Source organism: Branchiostoma belcheri, unplaced genomic scaffold (genome assembly GCF_001625305.1).
Source record: "Branchiostoma belcheri isolate BF01 breed outbred unplaced genomic scaffold, Haploidv18h27 scaffold3, whole genome shotgun sequence".
Taxonomy (NCBI): Eukaryota; Metazoa; Chordata; class Leptocardii; order Amphioxiformes; family Branchiostomatidae; genus Branchiostoma; species Branchiostoma belcheri.
Window position 1 is genome coordinate 8,400,696 of NW_017803909.1, and position 16,100 is coordinate 8,416,795.

The following is a 16,100-nucleotide window of genomic DNA, read 5'->3' on the forward strand; positions in this document are numbered from 1 at the left end:
TTTTAATACAATGTTTCAGGATTCTTCCAAGAAGCTGTCTTTCCCGGAAAACATCTCTGGACCCGTTTCTAACCTTTATAATCTAATGATCAGCAGATTTTGCATGAAAAGAAAGTGACAACTTCTTGCTATTACGCACATTGAGACCCTGAATAGCCTTAATACCATGCCAAAAACTGGGGGTTTTGGGGGTCTTCAGGGTCTTTGGGAGCTTTTATGCACTATTTTCTGATTGCATATAGACAACATAGCCGGCCTGGTTGAATTACCCCCGTTTCTTGAACTGGGCTGAAAACAGCTGAAGACCTGACCAAACCCCCAGTTCTATAAGTGCTACAGAGGCTAACCCTGAAGACCACTAAATCTTGAGACAATTTACCGACTTTTGATTTCATATTCAAGTGTCCTAAAGCTTTTCATTTCTTTTCTGGACTCACCGGTTAAGACTGTAGACACAGGTGTCAGTTATTGAGTTGAATGGACATGTCAACCACAACATGTGGGAACAACGCAGCCCAACTTATAACCTGCATGGCGCCCTACTTCCACAAGGCTACAGGGATGAACCGGGATTACACCACAAGGCTACCTACAATAGACAAGCCAGATTGTGCTGGGCCCCTTAATCCGCGCCTGTCTGCTGAGATACAGGGTCATTACATGCATGAATGCAAACTGGAGGTCTGTATTGTCAGGCCGCATGCAATATCAAACCATCCATCAACTGTACAGGAAACTAGCTAACACCTTCACTGACACTCATTGTCTTAGTTTACTGTACATGTTGTACTGTAGAGTATCAAAATACTAATAAAGGGAAAGAATAAAAATAACCAAATTAATGTTGTAAACTACTAAGTATACAGCTTATAGGCCATGCCATCTCCTTTTAATGATATGAGTGTGAACTTTCATAATTATATTAAAGAAACGTGGAAAGAATTTTGATAATCACAAGTAATTATGTCAAATTATGTAGTACACAATATATGTACAATTGTAACAGAATGAATGTAACAGGTGCATTTCCCCATCATCTTTTGCTGTACGTTTTCAACGCCATGGGGGCTGAGGCTGCTATGATGATGAAAAACTGGTCACTTAAACTGTGGAAAGATGTTGGGACTTTGCAAAATCCAAACAAAATTAAAATGTTAGATATCTTACTACCAATGGAATATGACATACATATACAAAACAATGCAGAGAAACACAATATTTTCAATCTGCATGTAAAAGGTCATAAATATATTTTAGCCTGGGTGCCATCCTCCATATAGTTTCCACCGGTTCCCTAATGTGGCTGGCTACTAATACATTCATTTTTAAAAAGCAGTCATCAAATACAATCAAAGTTCCATGTGCAAGGCTGCTAATTTGAGCACACCACTTTACATTGCTTGTCATTTTACAGAGAATTTTACAGGGAACATTTCCAGGTTTACAAGGCAGGCACTTTCTGAGAAAGCCTTCGTTAATGGCTTTGACTTCTTCGATGAAACACTTAGCTACTTGAGACGACAACAACAGGTACCTGAGACACCTACTGGTACACCTACTCACCGTGTCACTGTACAAGACTTGAACATCCTTGATACTTCCGCATTGTCTCTTTAAGATGTTCACGGCTTGTGCAAATGGCATACCTGGAAGAGGGAAGGCAGAATGGTGTATCTGTTATCAAAGGTATTCATCCACTGATTGCATACAATGTATTTCTGACCAATAGTATCCACTGAGCCACAATCTATTTACTACATCATAAAATGTTACAAAATCTTCTTTGACAGCACAAAACCCATACATAATCAATATATCCAGTCGAGTAAAACGTAATTCTTTTCTATTTATCCTAAACAGCAACAGTTGTCTGGCAGACGTCCCACATTGAGACAATTAAGTGCCCTATGCCCTACAGGTGTATCAACTGCTCTTTGCTCCAGGAACTGTGACTGTTGCTATACTTTGCGAATGTTTCCGGCCCAAACATGCTCAAGTGCATGTAACCAGGAGACACCCATGAGTAGTAAACAGTTTCCGCTCCACGCACATTGTTAAGGTATAGAGAGGACTGGCACTGGGCTCAATATCCTTTTGTTTCCTCAGGTAAAAATTCAAATTACCTGAATCAGACACAGTCTACCAGCACCATTCATTTTCTTACCCTTTTATTCTGTCATGTTTTGAAGATGTTCCTAGAAGTACATACTGTAATTCACTTTATGTTCACGGTAGCAAAATTTCAGTCTGAGAAAAATTGTCATGTTCATGGAACTATATATTCACAGTGGTGACAGGTGCAGGAAAAAGAAAGTCCAGGAATTATTTGTTAACTGTAATGATAAGTTCACGGTACAGAAGTGACAGTGAAAACAGTGAACATTAAAGGGAAAAAAAATCAGGAAATACAGTATATATAGTACCATTTTCAATCTTGTAATGTGTTTTATTAGAGGATGCTACAACAGATAATGCAGGGCATTTGGGGGGGATGTCCCAGTAAGTACTGTCCCAGACTGGTTTATCATGGTTAGGTGTGGGCAGATGTCTCACTTGTCTTTACTACACTCTGATTACTAAGAAATAATAGAAATTGGCCACATGTTTTGTAGGAGAAGACAGTCGAGCATTTAGGAAGTACATCTGACTCCTCTTTTGCATGCAAACCAATGCGACTTCAGGGCAGCAAAACTGGAAATATTCTGAATAAGGCAATCTTTGTGATATTGACACAGTGCTTCCCATTAGCACATTTGAGTCAGTATTTCATACTTTGAGCTTTTAAAACTGCAGAAACAAGCCCCCAAGAGGAGTCCTTTATTTTCTGGGAGGTACCCTAAAAATCAGCCCAGGGCCCTTCCAGTGACCATTTTCCATCAGGATTTTTGGAATCTTTGCTCCAAATACATTGAGGCAGTGTGGTTTCTACTCAGTATGTAGATAAATGACTAGAATATTGGCTTTGAAAAATTGGGTTTCCAAGCACTAAAAACTGCACAGGATGGCTTTAGCCATCTGGACAATTTCTACTTTTTTCTCAGTAGGACTCAGATGCAGACTACTCTATAGCTGTCAGACTTTTGAGAGGAAGAGGAAAGATGATTCATCCTCTTTACAAGCCACGTGGAGACACATGTCTGGCTTCAACGTTGGCAAGACTAACTAAAAGACCTGTTTTCTGTCATCTCCAACCAGATTTTGGCATAGAAAATTGTACAGTTTCCTATGGCCATGTTGTAGGCAACTTGTCCACAGCAAAAGCAAAGTAACCACGCTACCCTGTCCTTTACATATACCTCAGCTTCCATTAGGCCACACCAAGTTAATTTGTTGTTTCTTGTATTTTTTTTAGAAAAAATAGGAAGCGACAGGGCGAAAAAAAAGGTACGATATGAGCCTTTAAGTCAACATACCAGGCTGGTTTATAATCAAAACAATAGTTTTTTTAAGTTTTAATGAAATAAAGTTACATTGAAAAATTTTAAAAACTAGGAAGAAAAGGACTTTCTTCAACCATTGGGGCCAAAATATGTCTTTTAATGAGCATTTTGCAGTTGACTCAGAACCCACAATCTTGCCAAAAAACGCGAAACGCGAAACGTCAACCGATTTTCACAAAACCAACTTTTTTCGATGCGGAACGATCCACAGACATCATTTTTGGAAATATAGATAGGGCGAAGCTTAGAAACAACAAATTAAATTGGTGTGGCCTTACCCAACCACATTTGGCCTTTTTAAAAGCACTTGTTGCATCCTTATTGTTTTTTTTACACTACAAGCAGATTATTTATTTGGAATGGCCCATAGAAATTCTAGCAGTGGTTAATGAGACCAGGCGCCATCACACCAAGGAAGGAACTACCAAAACCTCAGTCACAACCTTAGGACTCTGTCAATGTCCAAACATTTCTGTCTACAACCTAAGGAGGCCGCCAGGCAACTTTCCTGTTTAGAACTATCCAGAGGTCAATGACACAGTTCTCTGACCTTAAATGGCCTCTTGGACCCAACAACTGTTACTAATATGTAGTTACAGTGCAAGCTAGTACCTGGATGCTAATCTTTTCCAAGGGAAGAATGTAATCTGACTACAGTAGTGGTCATAACAGAAACAAGTAGCTAGTGACAACTTGTACATGTACATGTCTGGCTATATATAACTTAAATGGTTTAATCAATGAGACTTGTAACAGCAGCTTCCTGGACTTTAGAACTAGCATACTATTAGTCAAACACGCACAAGTAAGAACAGGTGGTGCGCCAATATTTGGTTACAAAAATGAGAAAGCCAACATCCTGAAAAATGTTTCAGATCACCCACTAGGATCCTGTTATGGCTTGAGGTGGATGGAGGGATAATACTGGAGCTGAGCTCTTCCTTCCTCGTGTCACCTATTTCTGAAACGGCAGCTGCAATCTAATATCTCCAAGCAGATGTTATGATGCAAGGTTGTATACCAGTAGTCAAACCTGTAGTCGTGACCACCTCTGCATAAGGAATACTTCAGACCTGGTCATTGTGGCTTCTTTTAGTGGTCTTTTTATTACTTTTCTCATTGTCAGTTATGAAGAATCCTGTCTATAGTGACCACCTGTTAACTGACTGAATACTGTGACCATTTTCTTCAACTAGAGTTCAACTTCCTTAAATGGCCAATATGGAAAGGTTTGACTATAAAATTTTCTGATTTCATGGACACTTGTCAGAAAAGATAAGACCATTATGATTTCCGACCCCGCATTTAATAAGAGGTTATTGACCTTAGCTTATTTGAAGGCAGACAGACTAGTTTGCTAATCGCCATTCTCCTTCCCCTTCAGTTCAAATAAGGTCAGTAACCTCTTGAACTGCTGGCCATAAACCTTTGACACACTAGCCGCAAAATGGGGACTAGGCTAACTAGACAACTGCTGACTTGAGTTTTTCATTTTATTATATACATGTATATTTGTTTGTATGCTTGCCTTCTTGCTGGTGAGGTAGTTTTTGGAACCAAAATTGTTTTTGTTTGTTTGTTTGTTTGTTTTTGTTACATGGTTTGGACAACTTTGCCAAGACAGAAGAGGAAATTAGCAATTCATAATGTGTCTGCATACATACAAAACATTTCATTTAGGGAAAATTCTGCATCACTCAAAAAAAGTTCTGTTAACTTGTCTATGGATAATGGACACACCTGCAAGAGTCTAGAAGTCACTTTACAATGTAGTTGTATTGTATCTCAAAAGGAGAGGATACTTTGCAAAAAGCCCTTTAATATTTCTTTCTTACTGACTTCTTTACATTGGACAAGGTACAAACTATGTGTATATGAAAAAACCCTTTGAATGTCTAACAGTTTGTTTATATAAAACAAGCCATGAACAAATCTGCCAAGTATACAACAACAGGTAAACATCCTATATCAAGTGTTGCCAAAGAAATAATTTCCTGTCAGATAAAGAATCAGTATAATTAGCCAGGCAGAACAATGAGGCAGGATTTATAAGTTTGTTTGAACTATGGCTGACATTCTTTGCTAATCTACCTGCACCTTTGGGGAGGTATGGCAACTATGCCATCCATCTACAGCATGGAGACAAGAGAGGAGGCAGGATGTGTACTCTAGTCAATAGAGATCAAGGTCAGGGCATGTAGTCTTACTCTTGATCGCACATTACCCATGGCCTTGACAGTGACTATTCTCTTATTGTATTTGTTGTAACATTAACTTTCTCCCTGCTATCTGATACTATAATAAAGTAATGTAATAAAGTATAACCATAATTTACAGATTTGGTGTTTTAGCAAGGGGAAGGTTACAGAAATTGGGTCTTTCTATCCCAGAATGGATCATATTAGAACTGTACTACAATAGTCACTATAGATGATTCTTCTCTTTTTTCTGATATAACTTCTTTGGATCAAATTACTACATGTTTGATCTGTGTCTAAGTAACATCTTATCTATTAGAATGACAAGAAAAATTGGACTTATAACATGGACCTTTCTGCTTTTCCGCATACCCTTTTCAGTAGAGCGTAATCGGCCGTTTTAATTCTACGTAGAGCATACATGTAGACAGACCGAAATAATTGAACATAGAGCGTACTTAATTGGCACATTTTACATAGAGTGTAATTCACTGTTTTGATTCTACACAATGCGTTATAGCTTCCCGGAATTCATCAATGTAACGGGGAGGGTTCCTGAATTCAGCGTGCTCTCAAAATTTAGCATAGACCCCCCCCATGCAGGCCCTCATAAGTTTGTCTCTGTTCAAACTTACAAAAGTAAGTTCAAAAGTACATGTACAATGTAGCACATACAGGGTATTCCATATTAGAAGAAAGCCATACTACAGACTGCAGTTGCCAACAACCATAAGGGCTGACCATAGCTGACAGATCATATCTACAAACTATATAATACGTTGTATTTAAAGAATTTTCCTTTAGGGTAATATCAACCCTCTACCCCCATACTCTTCTTACACACTGTACCAGGCACTGTTCCCTGGGGTTGTTAGATCACTTCTGCATAGCCTCCTTCCCAGACTTCTGAGGTGGTGGCGTTAATTTTTGGGGGGAAAACGATGCGAGTTATGCAGTGGGGATGGCGAAACTGTCTCTCCCTGGCAAAGTCCCTTGGCAGCAAAACCGTCCCCCCAAAAAATTAATGCCACCACCTCAGAAGTCTGCGAAGGAGGCTAACTTCTGCGAGTTTGGAAAGACAATGGGAATTTAGACTAATGAAGTTTAGACCCCATTTAAACATGGGTCTAAAACCTGATAGTTGAGTTCACATAGCTATATTGATCCTTCTACGTAAAAATAGATGGGATTGGGATACTAGGACCATGATTTATACATGTCAATTATTAGCAAACAAGCAAATCCTTCCATTCTTTCAAACACCTTCCCTCTAATTGGAATTGATGGGAATTTCCTCTTCTTTGTGAGTCATGCTCTTGCACATGGTAGTGATAAGATTAGCAAATAAACATTTAGTTCCAGGGCATAATCACAGAGATAAGCAGACCTCATGGGTGCTTTGAAATGGGCAAGGCCCTTCCCACTCCCCTAGACACGCCCACTCTCTCAACCAATAAGAATTTGGTGCAAACCACATCAAAAGTAAGGGGTGGAAAACACCACCAGGAGGGGGCATCAAGAGGCTATGTCTGGAATTGTGCAGACTTATCTCTTGATCTGCTTCCTTCCTTTCCTTTCTAGACAAAGACAACATGTGACCAAAGTCTCATTGTCACCTCAGCATGCATTTAATTAATCAAGTTACTTAGTATAGTGGATTGTAATGTGAAAATGCTTGGAATGAAGCACAATGCTTTTTAGTGCTAGTACTGCAATGCGGCTTTCATACGACTCATTGTTTTCTACGATCTGGGTTACTGTGTTGTGTTCTTTTTAATCTTGAAATTTGATGCCTTTAATAGGCGACACCAATTTAATTAATTTGTTCTTGGATTCGCCCGCTTCATTTTTCTGATTTGAAAAAAAAAGAAAAAAGATTTGGGTTCTGAATCAACTCCAAAACTTCTCATATTTTGGCCCAAAGAGTTTAAGAAAGCTCCTTGTCTTCATTGCTGTTACAGCTGGTTTGACAAAAAGTATTGTTTGAATTCTACATCAGCCTGGTATGTTGGCATCATGGTTCCCTCATAGCTTCTGGGGCTAACAGAGGATGCCTAGGCCTATTTTTTCACCCTGTAGCTTCATATTTTTTTCTTAAAAAAATCCAAGAACCAACAAATCAAATTGGTGTGGCCTTAACCTGGATGCCCAGTACATTTTTTGGCTAGCTAGGATCCCCATGGTCATACCAAATAATATGGCACCCAGGCTACTGAGGCCTGAGGCTAATGCCTGAAGCCCCCTATACATGGGACTGCTGACTTCACAGGTATGTATGTCCTTTAGTTAGTGCTTCTTTACCCAGTAGAAGCAGGTACGAAGGCGTCAGGCACTAACACACCAACTGGTCACCATAAGGCCACACCAATTTAATTTGTTGTTTCTCGGATTCGCCCTGTCCATTTTTTTTTTTTCAGATTTTCAAAAAAATGAAATAAAAATTTGCGTGTGTATGCGTGTGTGTGTGTGGGGGGGGGGGTTAAAATCAACTGCAAAATGCTCAATGAAAGAAATATTTTGGCCCCACCGGTTGAAGAAAGTCCTTTTCTTCCTAGTTGTTAAAGTTTTTCAATGAAACAGTGCAACTTTGTTTCATTAAAAGTTCAAAATCTATTGTTTTAGTATGCCTGGTATGTTGACTTCATGGCCCATATCGTAACATTCCAAGCTATCATGGGGTGCCTTGGCCTGTTTTTTTTATTATTTATTTCGCCCTTTCGCTTCATATTTATTCTGAAAAAATCCAAGAAACAACAAATTAAATTGGTGTGGCCTAATACGAATTTGCGTTCAACTGTTGCCAGCACATCAACTACATCCAATACTTTGTCGTGACGAGTAGGTTAACACCACGTCCTTGAATGTCAATTCTGTAAAACAAAATTTACGACTCTCCCCATGCACTTCAAAGACACCTACACGTACAACCTTGTCTATACATTCAATTCATGTCCTTGGTAACAGTTGGCACGTTACTTTGTAATAAATCATTTAAACCTATCTCATGTATCACCACAGTTGGTCAAAGACACTGAACTTAGACAATGTGGGCGGATCCAATATATTGTACCTCCTAGCCACAGATGTTTTTTTCTCTTACTATAATAGTAACCGGTCAATAAACTTGAATAACCTTCTGAATTCACCGAATGTTACCTTTTGCACTTGTAAAAAATTCTGTGTTAAGATAAGATTCAAAGATGTTGCTTTCTTGTCCTCACATTTCTTATAGGAAAAGGTATATAAATGTGTATAAGAATGTATAAAGTACATGTATAGTCAAACCTGTATATAAGTACTATAAGTGACCACTTCTACATATTATACTACCTGGCCAATGTGGCCAATTTTTTTGTGGTCTCTTCAATAAGTTCTCCAACTGACCCAATTACACTGACATAGACATTAAGTACTGTATCCTGTCTATTCTTGGGTTTCAGTCACGTGACCCGACCTTAGCGACGGGTGTTATCCGCCATGTTGGTGTACCTACAACCCCGCGTAGCCTATGCGCTATGTACATGGTTCATTGTTTTGTAGCTGGTTGCGGGTCAAAAAAAGTGGTAAACACAGTGTATCTTTTCCATGTGTGCCAAGGTGATTACAAATCAAGGAAAGGACCGAGAAAAACTGACCGAAAAACATCGCAGATTGTGGATTTTTGCGATCAGCCGCGGGGATACGGCCACAGAAATATCCCGAGATTGTGGCGAGTTACTATCGCCAAAGACTCTGGGCAAGCTTCACCCGCCTGGGTCCGACACAATGTTGCCTGGGTCCCTACTAAAAAAAACCTTGGAAGAAAGAAGTACAGAGATTGGGACAAAAGCATGCAAAAGAACAGAGGGAGGGGCGAGGGCCGAAAGGGCGAGAGAACGCAACAAGCGGGCCGCGGAACAGTCGGGTCTGGCGGCTTGACCGGGCGGGGCTTCTGACGCCAAAAGCCGCCCGACGCCACACAATGCTGCTGGATATCGCGTACGTGATCTTCCCTACACCGAGGTCAGAAATGTTCCTGTACATGCAGAAATGGCACCCAGGAATTTCTATTAAACATCGACAAAACAATAGTTTACACGGTGCAAGTGAATTTATTTTGATACACGTGGCAGTCTGACTCAATTTGAGCCTAAGTGCTAAAACTCCGAGTTCACCCTGACATGCCTGACAGCCCAACAAAATTACCGATCTTAGCACTAAAATTGCGTTAAGATTCTGCTTATCATGATACCCTAATATTGTAATGTCAATGTTCACAAGCTAATTCATGCATAGGTTGTGAGAGGTTACCCAAAAACTTTTTTTTCACGGCAAAACTACAACTACGGGTACGTAAACAAAATTATGCCCGGAGGCTCCCCTCCCAACGCCGATGATTTACTCCCGCAAACTCGAGGTGGCCAACAAAATTTCTGTCGACAGGGATGACAAGCCGTCATGTGAAATTCTCATTCTAATGGGGTTCCAACAGAGACATGAGTACTTTTTGGTGCTTGAAAAAATATTCATGAACTCCAGTTTGTCAGCGGCGAAACCGAAGGGGCTAGATGAAAGTGCACAACAAACAAAGCCGCCGGCGGGCATGAATCAAACTGGCATTTTGCATTATTACACACAGAACCCATAATTTTGAAACAGCAACCGATAGTAAAACAAGGATTTACATTACCAAGAAAAGCTGAAACTTAGGCTTACCATAATTTGATTGGGGATAACCCGTCCGCTCCACTCGAAATTGTTGTTTACCATTCCGCTACGCGAGCGAGTCACAAGTTGTCGCGAGAAGGAATCAGACACACGGGTGACCCGCGCACAGAGAACTGTCCAAAACACACTTCCCAGAACCTCTCTCTCTCTTAATTCATTTATTGAGAAAAAAAATAGACTAGAGTGACCAACATACGGATCCTGTCCACTGTAGGACTGTGAAGGAGATACTAGTAACGTTAGTCTTTGAAGTTCGTTCATACATACGCAAGTTTTGTCGTCCTATATCCTTTGCCATCGTATCTTTGACTTCCTATCCTCTCAAAAATGTACAATTTCATTGAAAACCTTGTCATCTGTCAACCATCAAAGACTGCAGAATTATCGTGTGGCTGTTAATTACTTGTATGACTTCGGTGCCAACGTCTTGACACTGCATAGCACTACACCGAGGTACACCAAAATGGCGGCCGCCTGTATTACGCAAGCCCCGTGACGTCACGTGAAAGCCGAGAATAGTGACCACCTGTCCACATAGACCAGATTCTATTGGTCCCTGAGGGGTCTTACTGCAAGTCTTGGGCAGTTTTGAACATTAGAGTACATGTACAATATAGGTCTCAGTTAAAAAAAGATTAATTACGCAATTCATTAAAGCAACACTGAATATCGTAGCAGAACGATTTTTGCTACTTTCCTGTAAAAACAAAATTATAGCCTTTTTTCTGTTCTGTCAACTACAAATGTACCATGTGATAAGCATTAATTATTTGGCATTACATGAGATGTAGGTGGAATTAGGCCAACTTACTGAGAAACAAACGTCATCATAATCAAATTAGCCAATCTTGACTTGCATGAAGTTATACTTGTGTGAGGTAAATCCTTCTTACTTATAATATCTGTACGTACATGTATCTGTATCAGTATAGCCGGTATAACCGCCCTTCTGTGTAACACACCAGCTTCACAGGCATGCGGCGCGGCGGCAGCTGGCTACATTACACCGAACGACATGTTACACCTAACCCTTGAACATCTAACTCTAAACATTGTCTAAAGCTTGTCTGCTATCTAATGGCTGCTATCTACTGTACTTGGTGACAGCAAGTTCCACTTTATCTACGATAGTTCTAGGAAAGAGTGAATTTATGAACACCTCAATCCTTGGTTGATAAAACTCTGGTACTTGAAGACATGAGTATTTCTTGTTCTCTTCTGGGCTGGTATTAGGTACTAAGTAGTTGGTACGTCCACCAGTTTATCAGTCATTTTGTACATCATGCATAGTCTGGACATATTTCTTCTGTCTTCCAGTGACACCCACTGTAGGTTTCTTTTCATTTCCGTGACACTAACACCTCTATCACAGTTGTTCATACAGAATCTTCGATCTTGCAGCTTGATTCTGTACCCTTTCCATTCTGTACCCTTTCCACTGAAATTCCAGTTTCCAATATGCAGACTGGCAGTGTCCATCTTTGTTTCTATACTAGTACTAGTAGCTTTGGGGCTAGTCCACTGGTAGTGGCATATGTTCAAGTACCAAGCCCTTTCTCTTATAAGTGCTGAGCACTAGCAGACAAAGAAGCACATATGTACCATTTATTAAGTCTTTTTGTTACCCGGCCAGGGTTTGAAGCTGTGACCACCTCAATGCAAAGCAAGCACTTCACCCAATGGGCGATTTTTTACAAGCTTCACCCTGAAATTGTAATTTGCAACATCAGCAAAGCCGCTCTTCACCAAGCCAGCTGACAACGTAAGTCAGATGTTTAAATATTTGAAACATAATGAAATCTATTGTCTTCGATACTTTAGGGGAGGTGACCACAACATTCCTTCAGAAAACATCCCGAACAATTGCTCCATTTTCTCCAGCGAACCTTGGCAAATGTTTAATTCATATCTCCTAGGGCTGATAGCAGGATGTGGTTTTGAAGGGGGAGGGGCCGGGGGATTCTCTTGCAACAAAAAAAGAACAGAGCAACCATTGAAGTATACATTGTACCTTAATTGTTCTATGAGATTATACTGAAAGGACAGTCCTCAGAAACTGCTGTAAATCTAGAAATGTTTGGAATGGTTACATTTTTGTAGTTTTCAGTCACAGTGAATTCATGACACCACAGACAAGTGTCCCCAATGTGTTACTACTGACTGTACATCATTATTGTTTAAACAGCGGATTTACATTGTACAACACTGCAAAAACCTCCTTCCCCTTCTATTGAAAATAAAGTCCTTGCAAATATAGATGAGTCTACAGTTGTATCACATTCCTACATAAGCAAGAATGAAGAAGTACTAGTACTGGAATGATTCCTTGGCACCTTGCCGTCTTGCATAACTAATTACTTCAAGGAGCCATCTCCATGAGTCTATTGTTCAATTTCTGAGAAGTCAGTTGGTCAGATCATTTTTACCTCCCTGGTCAGATGTTGAGAATTAAGAGGCATCCTCTCAAAATTTCTTTTTTATTTATCTACTTGCAAACCCCAAACCGATGTCTGGAAGGTAACTGCAAAGGAACACACACACATGTATAGTATCAAAATGTCTACTGATGTATCTGATGTTTCAATGTAAAAAAATGGTAATGCATCAAGAAGATATTGTGTTGTAGCTAAACGAAAATTACAGTATTTGCTGGGTGCAGTTAACACTGTATCAGAAAAATATGCATTGCAAACATTATATATTGGAAAACAGTATATATGATTATGAGATCTGTATTAAACAGTATCTGTATAGCCAGTATAACCACCTTTCGGCATAACGCACCAGCTTCGCAGGCACACGGCGTGGCGGCAGCTGGCTACATTACACCGATCGACTTGTTACACCTACCCCTTGAACATCTAACTATGCCCCTAATGTACTGGTGACAGCAAATTCCACTCTGCGATAGTTCTAGGAAAGAATGGAAAGCATGGCTATTTCTTGTATTAGGTACTTAGTAGTTGGGACGTCTACCAGTTTATTAGTCATTTTGTACATCATGCATAGTCTAGACATTTTTCTTCTGTCTTCCAGTGACCCCCACTGTAGATTACTTCTGTGACACTAGCACCTCTTTCATACATAGAGATATTGTATATACATGAACATGGCGCTATGCACGCTTTTCGGTAATGTGCTACTTGTCTGTCTAAAAAAGCCAGATGGAGCATGTCCATGTGCACAACTATAGTCAGTCTAATTGCTCTTAACACTTAATGGGTTCAGGTATCAGATTTCAAATATTTGCTAACCCAATATTTTCCCTTGCATATTTTCACATGCAGCTTTCTATGCATGAATTTTCGCACACAGAAGAGATCTATTATATAATATTTTCAATGGTGTATGACAGATACAGCCAGCTGTTGCTTGGCCTTACAAGGAAAAGATGTATTGATGATATTATATTTCATATCAACGAAATAAAGTTTGAAGCTAAACTGCACAGTTCTTCACCTGTGAGCCTGGATTTCAAAATATTTACAAAACCACAAAACATAATTTATGTAAACACTTCAAGGGACAGTTGAATAATAAGAAAAAAATTATGAATAATCATACAGGGATGACATAAAATAAAACGGTTGAATGGGTTCTCTGTAAAGGGTGGGCCGTGCCCTCCACAGATCACGAAGTACTGCAGCGTATGGTAAGGGAAGTAGAATGCAAGGTAAGCAAAAGTGTCAGCTGTCGTCGTCCATTTTTTTTTACTCAAAGGAAAACAAATGACGCAACTTACCTAGCGCGAACTCCCACTGTTCATTGCCCAGCGATCGTTCAGGAACGACCTCCAGGTCCAACATGGTGTCTTAATTGTATCCTTTAGGCTAATAAGCAAGTTCTGGGTCGATATCGTGGGGTTTGGGGACTTATTTTCGCTTTTCCACTTTCGTCAGGTCGTCACAACCGCCATTTTGGATGTTTTTGCTGCAACACGCATGCGCTAGGGTATTTGTAAATAAAGAGGTCACAGGGCGGCGCTTTGACTTCCGGGTCACTTCTGGTGATTGCGTCATAACTTCGTCTCGCCTTGGTAACGCACACGAACTAAGTAACCTTGTAACGTAAACGACGTCTTTAAGTGCCACACTAAAAATACCCAAGAGGATTTACTGCTCATTAATGGCTGTTCATCCATGTAAAGATAGAATTTCTCAGACAGAGAGAACACATTTTTGTTTGTTGTGACGTCGTCGAAAAATAGGTCTCATGGGCGCCAGATTTTGGTTCTTTGCCAAAAAGTCCGACAAAAACACAAGTGACACGTCACGCGGAATGCTATGCGTGATTTGACTTGATAAACATGATTGGTGATTGAAGTGACTGGCTCTTGGGCGTGTATCTTCTCATTGAATCACGATCAAACTATGGTACACTCACTGCAGAAATTGTGAAATTTCGGATGGAAAATTACTGAAACCCAATCTCCACAGTCACTTTGCACTGATTTGACTGAGTGTGATTTTAATCAGGTGTCTACTTCCTGTACTTTAAGTGTTGTATTCTCCTTTCTTCAAAGTCTACCACCTAACAATTTGCAGCCTACAGACCATGAAAGCACTCGAGTTTCTGTTTCCTAAACTGTACGCTGTCACTTTAACTCTACTCTGTTTTATCAACACGCAAACACCTGTCTTGGAAAACCTCGCGTTTTCCAAGTTGTTCGACCTCACAATTTTTCTCTTTTCAAATCTTTTTTTTTTTTGAAGTTGATTTAGAGCTAGCCTGTTATCTTTATATTTGAAAAATGATATCAAGAATACAGTGATATTCTGTAATTTTTTCAATGATAATTATCATTCACCATGACTGATTCCAATTAATTTGTACACTTGGCTATATCTTTACATCCTTTTCGAATCTTTTTTTTAGTTACTGAATAAGCCTCTCTCCTCGGATTTGAAAGTATTATCATATTAAAAGACTGGATCCGTGGACCATATAGGCGGATGGATACTTAAATTTGAGTGGTTTGCAACGTAACAGTATAGATAAATAGCTAAGGCTACATTACATAGATACAATATTACTGGGGGTAGTTGATACTTAGTAGTCCTTTCAATGAAGAATGGGAATAGGACGGTGTACTATCACCATCATGCAAGCGTGGGCTCATAATGTCAAGGATCTTTTCAGGAGAAATATGATTGGACGAGTTGCCAATGCTCTAACAAGATCAGACCTAAACCTGTGGGCGCTTGCAGTAGTGCGTAGGCCCAGCAACATACTAGTACCTATATATATATAAAAAGCAGGGGTGGTCACTCGTCTATTCCCTATTGACGTCTACGTCGTAGGCTACGACAATGTTACGTAAGTCTGAGAAAACGACGCATTACATAAATAATGGAGAAATAATGTTCCAAATAATATCACTATTCCCTTTCTCAGAAGGCTTAAATGGAAGTGTAAGTTTCCCCCCGTCCGTTTACAGGTCAAAAGACGGTGACTTTAGGGAAACAATATCCACCCAAAACGGATGGTCTCAAGTTGTTTGGACTGGTAGAAAGCGGAACATTTTTGGGTGAAGTTGACTTGATGCCCGAGGACAGAGTACCGGTGTGACATGGCCTCGAAAGACACGTGTGAGCAGGTGTTTCTAGCCGACCATGACCCGCCCACACTTCTCCTACAAGCCTGGTCTTTCACCTTCTATATACAGGTGCACAAGCTATACTTCAACACAACAATCGCCCCGCACGTTTTAGAGATTAAATAGACCAACCAGATAATTGAAAGCTCGCCATCAGAT

At 39.9% G+C, this 16,100-nt stretch overlaps 1 protein-coding gene across 1 annotated transcript in view; it reads right to left on the reverse strand.

Moving 5' to 3' along the window:
• LOC109473908 (UPF0183 protein C16orf70 homolog) overlaps window positions 1–14,297 on the reverse strand; it is a 46,123-nt gene extending 31,826 nt beyond the window's left edge. The window contains exons 1-2 of the mRNA XM_019774059.1: window positions 14,088–14,297; window positions 1,564–1,646 (exon numbers count right to left, since the gene is read on the reverse strand). Coding sequence (XP_019629618.1) covers window positions 1,564–1,646; window positions 14,088–14,151 — 147 coding nt within the window. The 5' untranslated portion in view covers window positions 14,152–14,297. The remainder of the gene's footprint in view (window positions 1–1,563; window positions 1,647–14,087) is intronic.
• Between the last annotated feature and the right edge of the window lie 1,803 nt (window positions 14,298–16,100).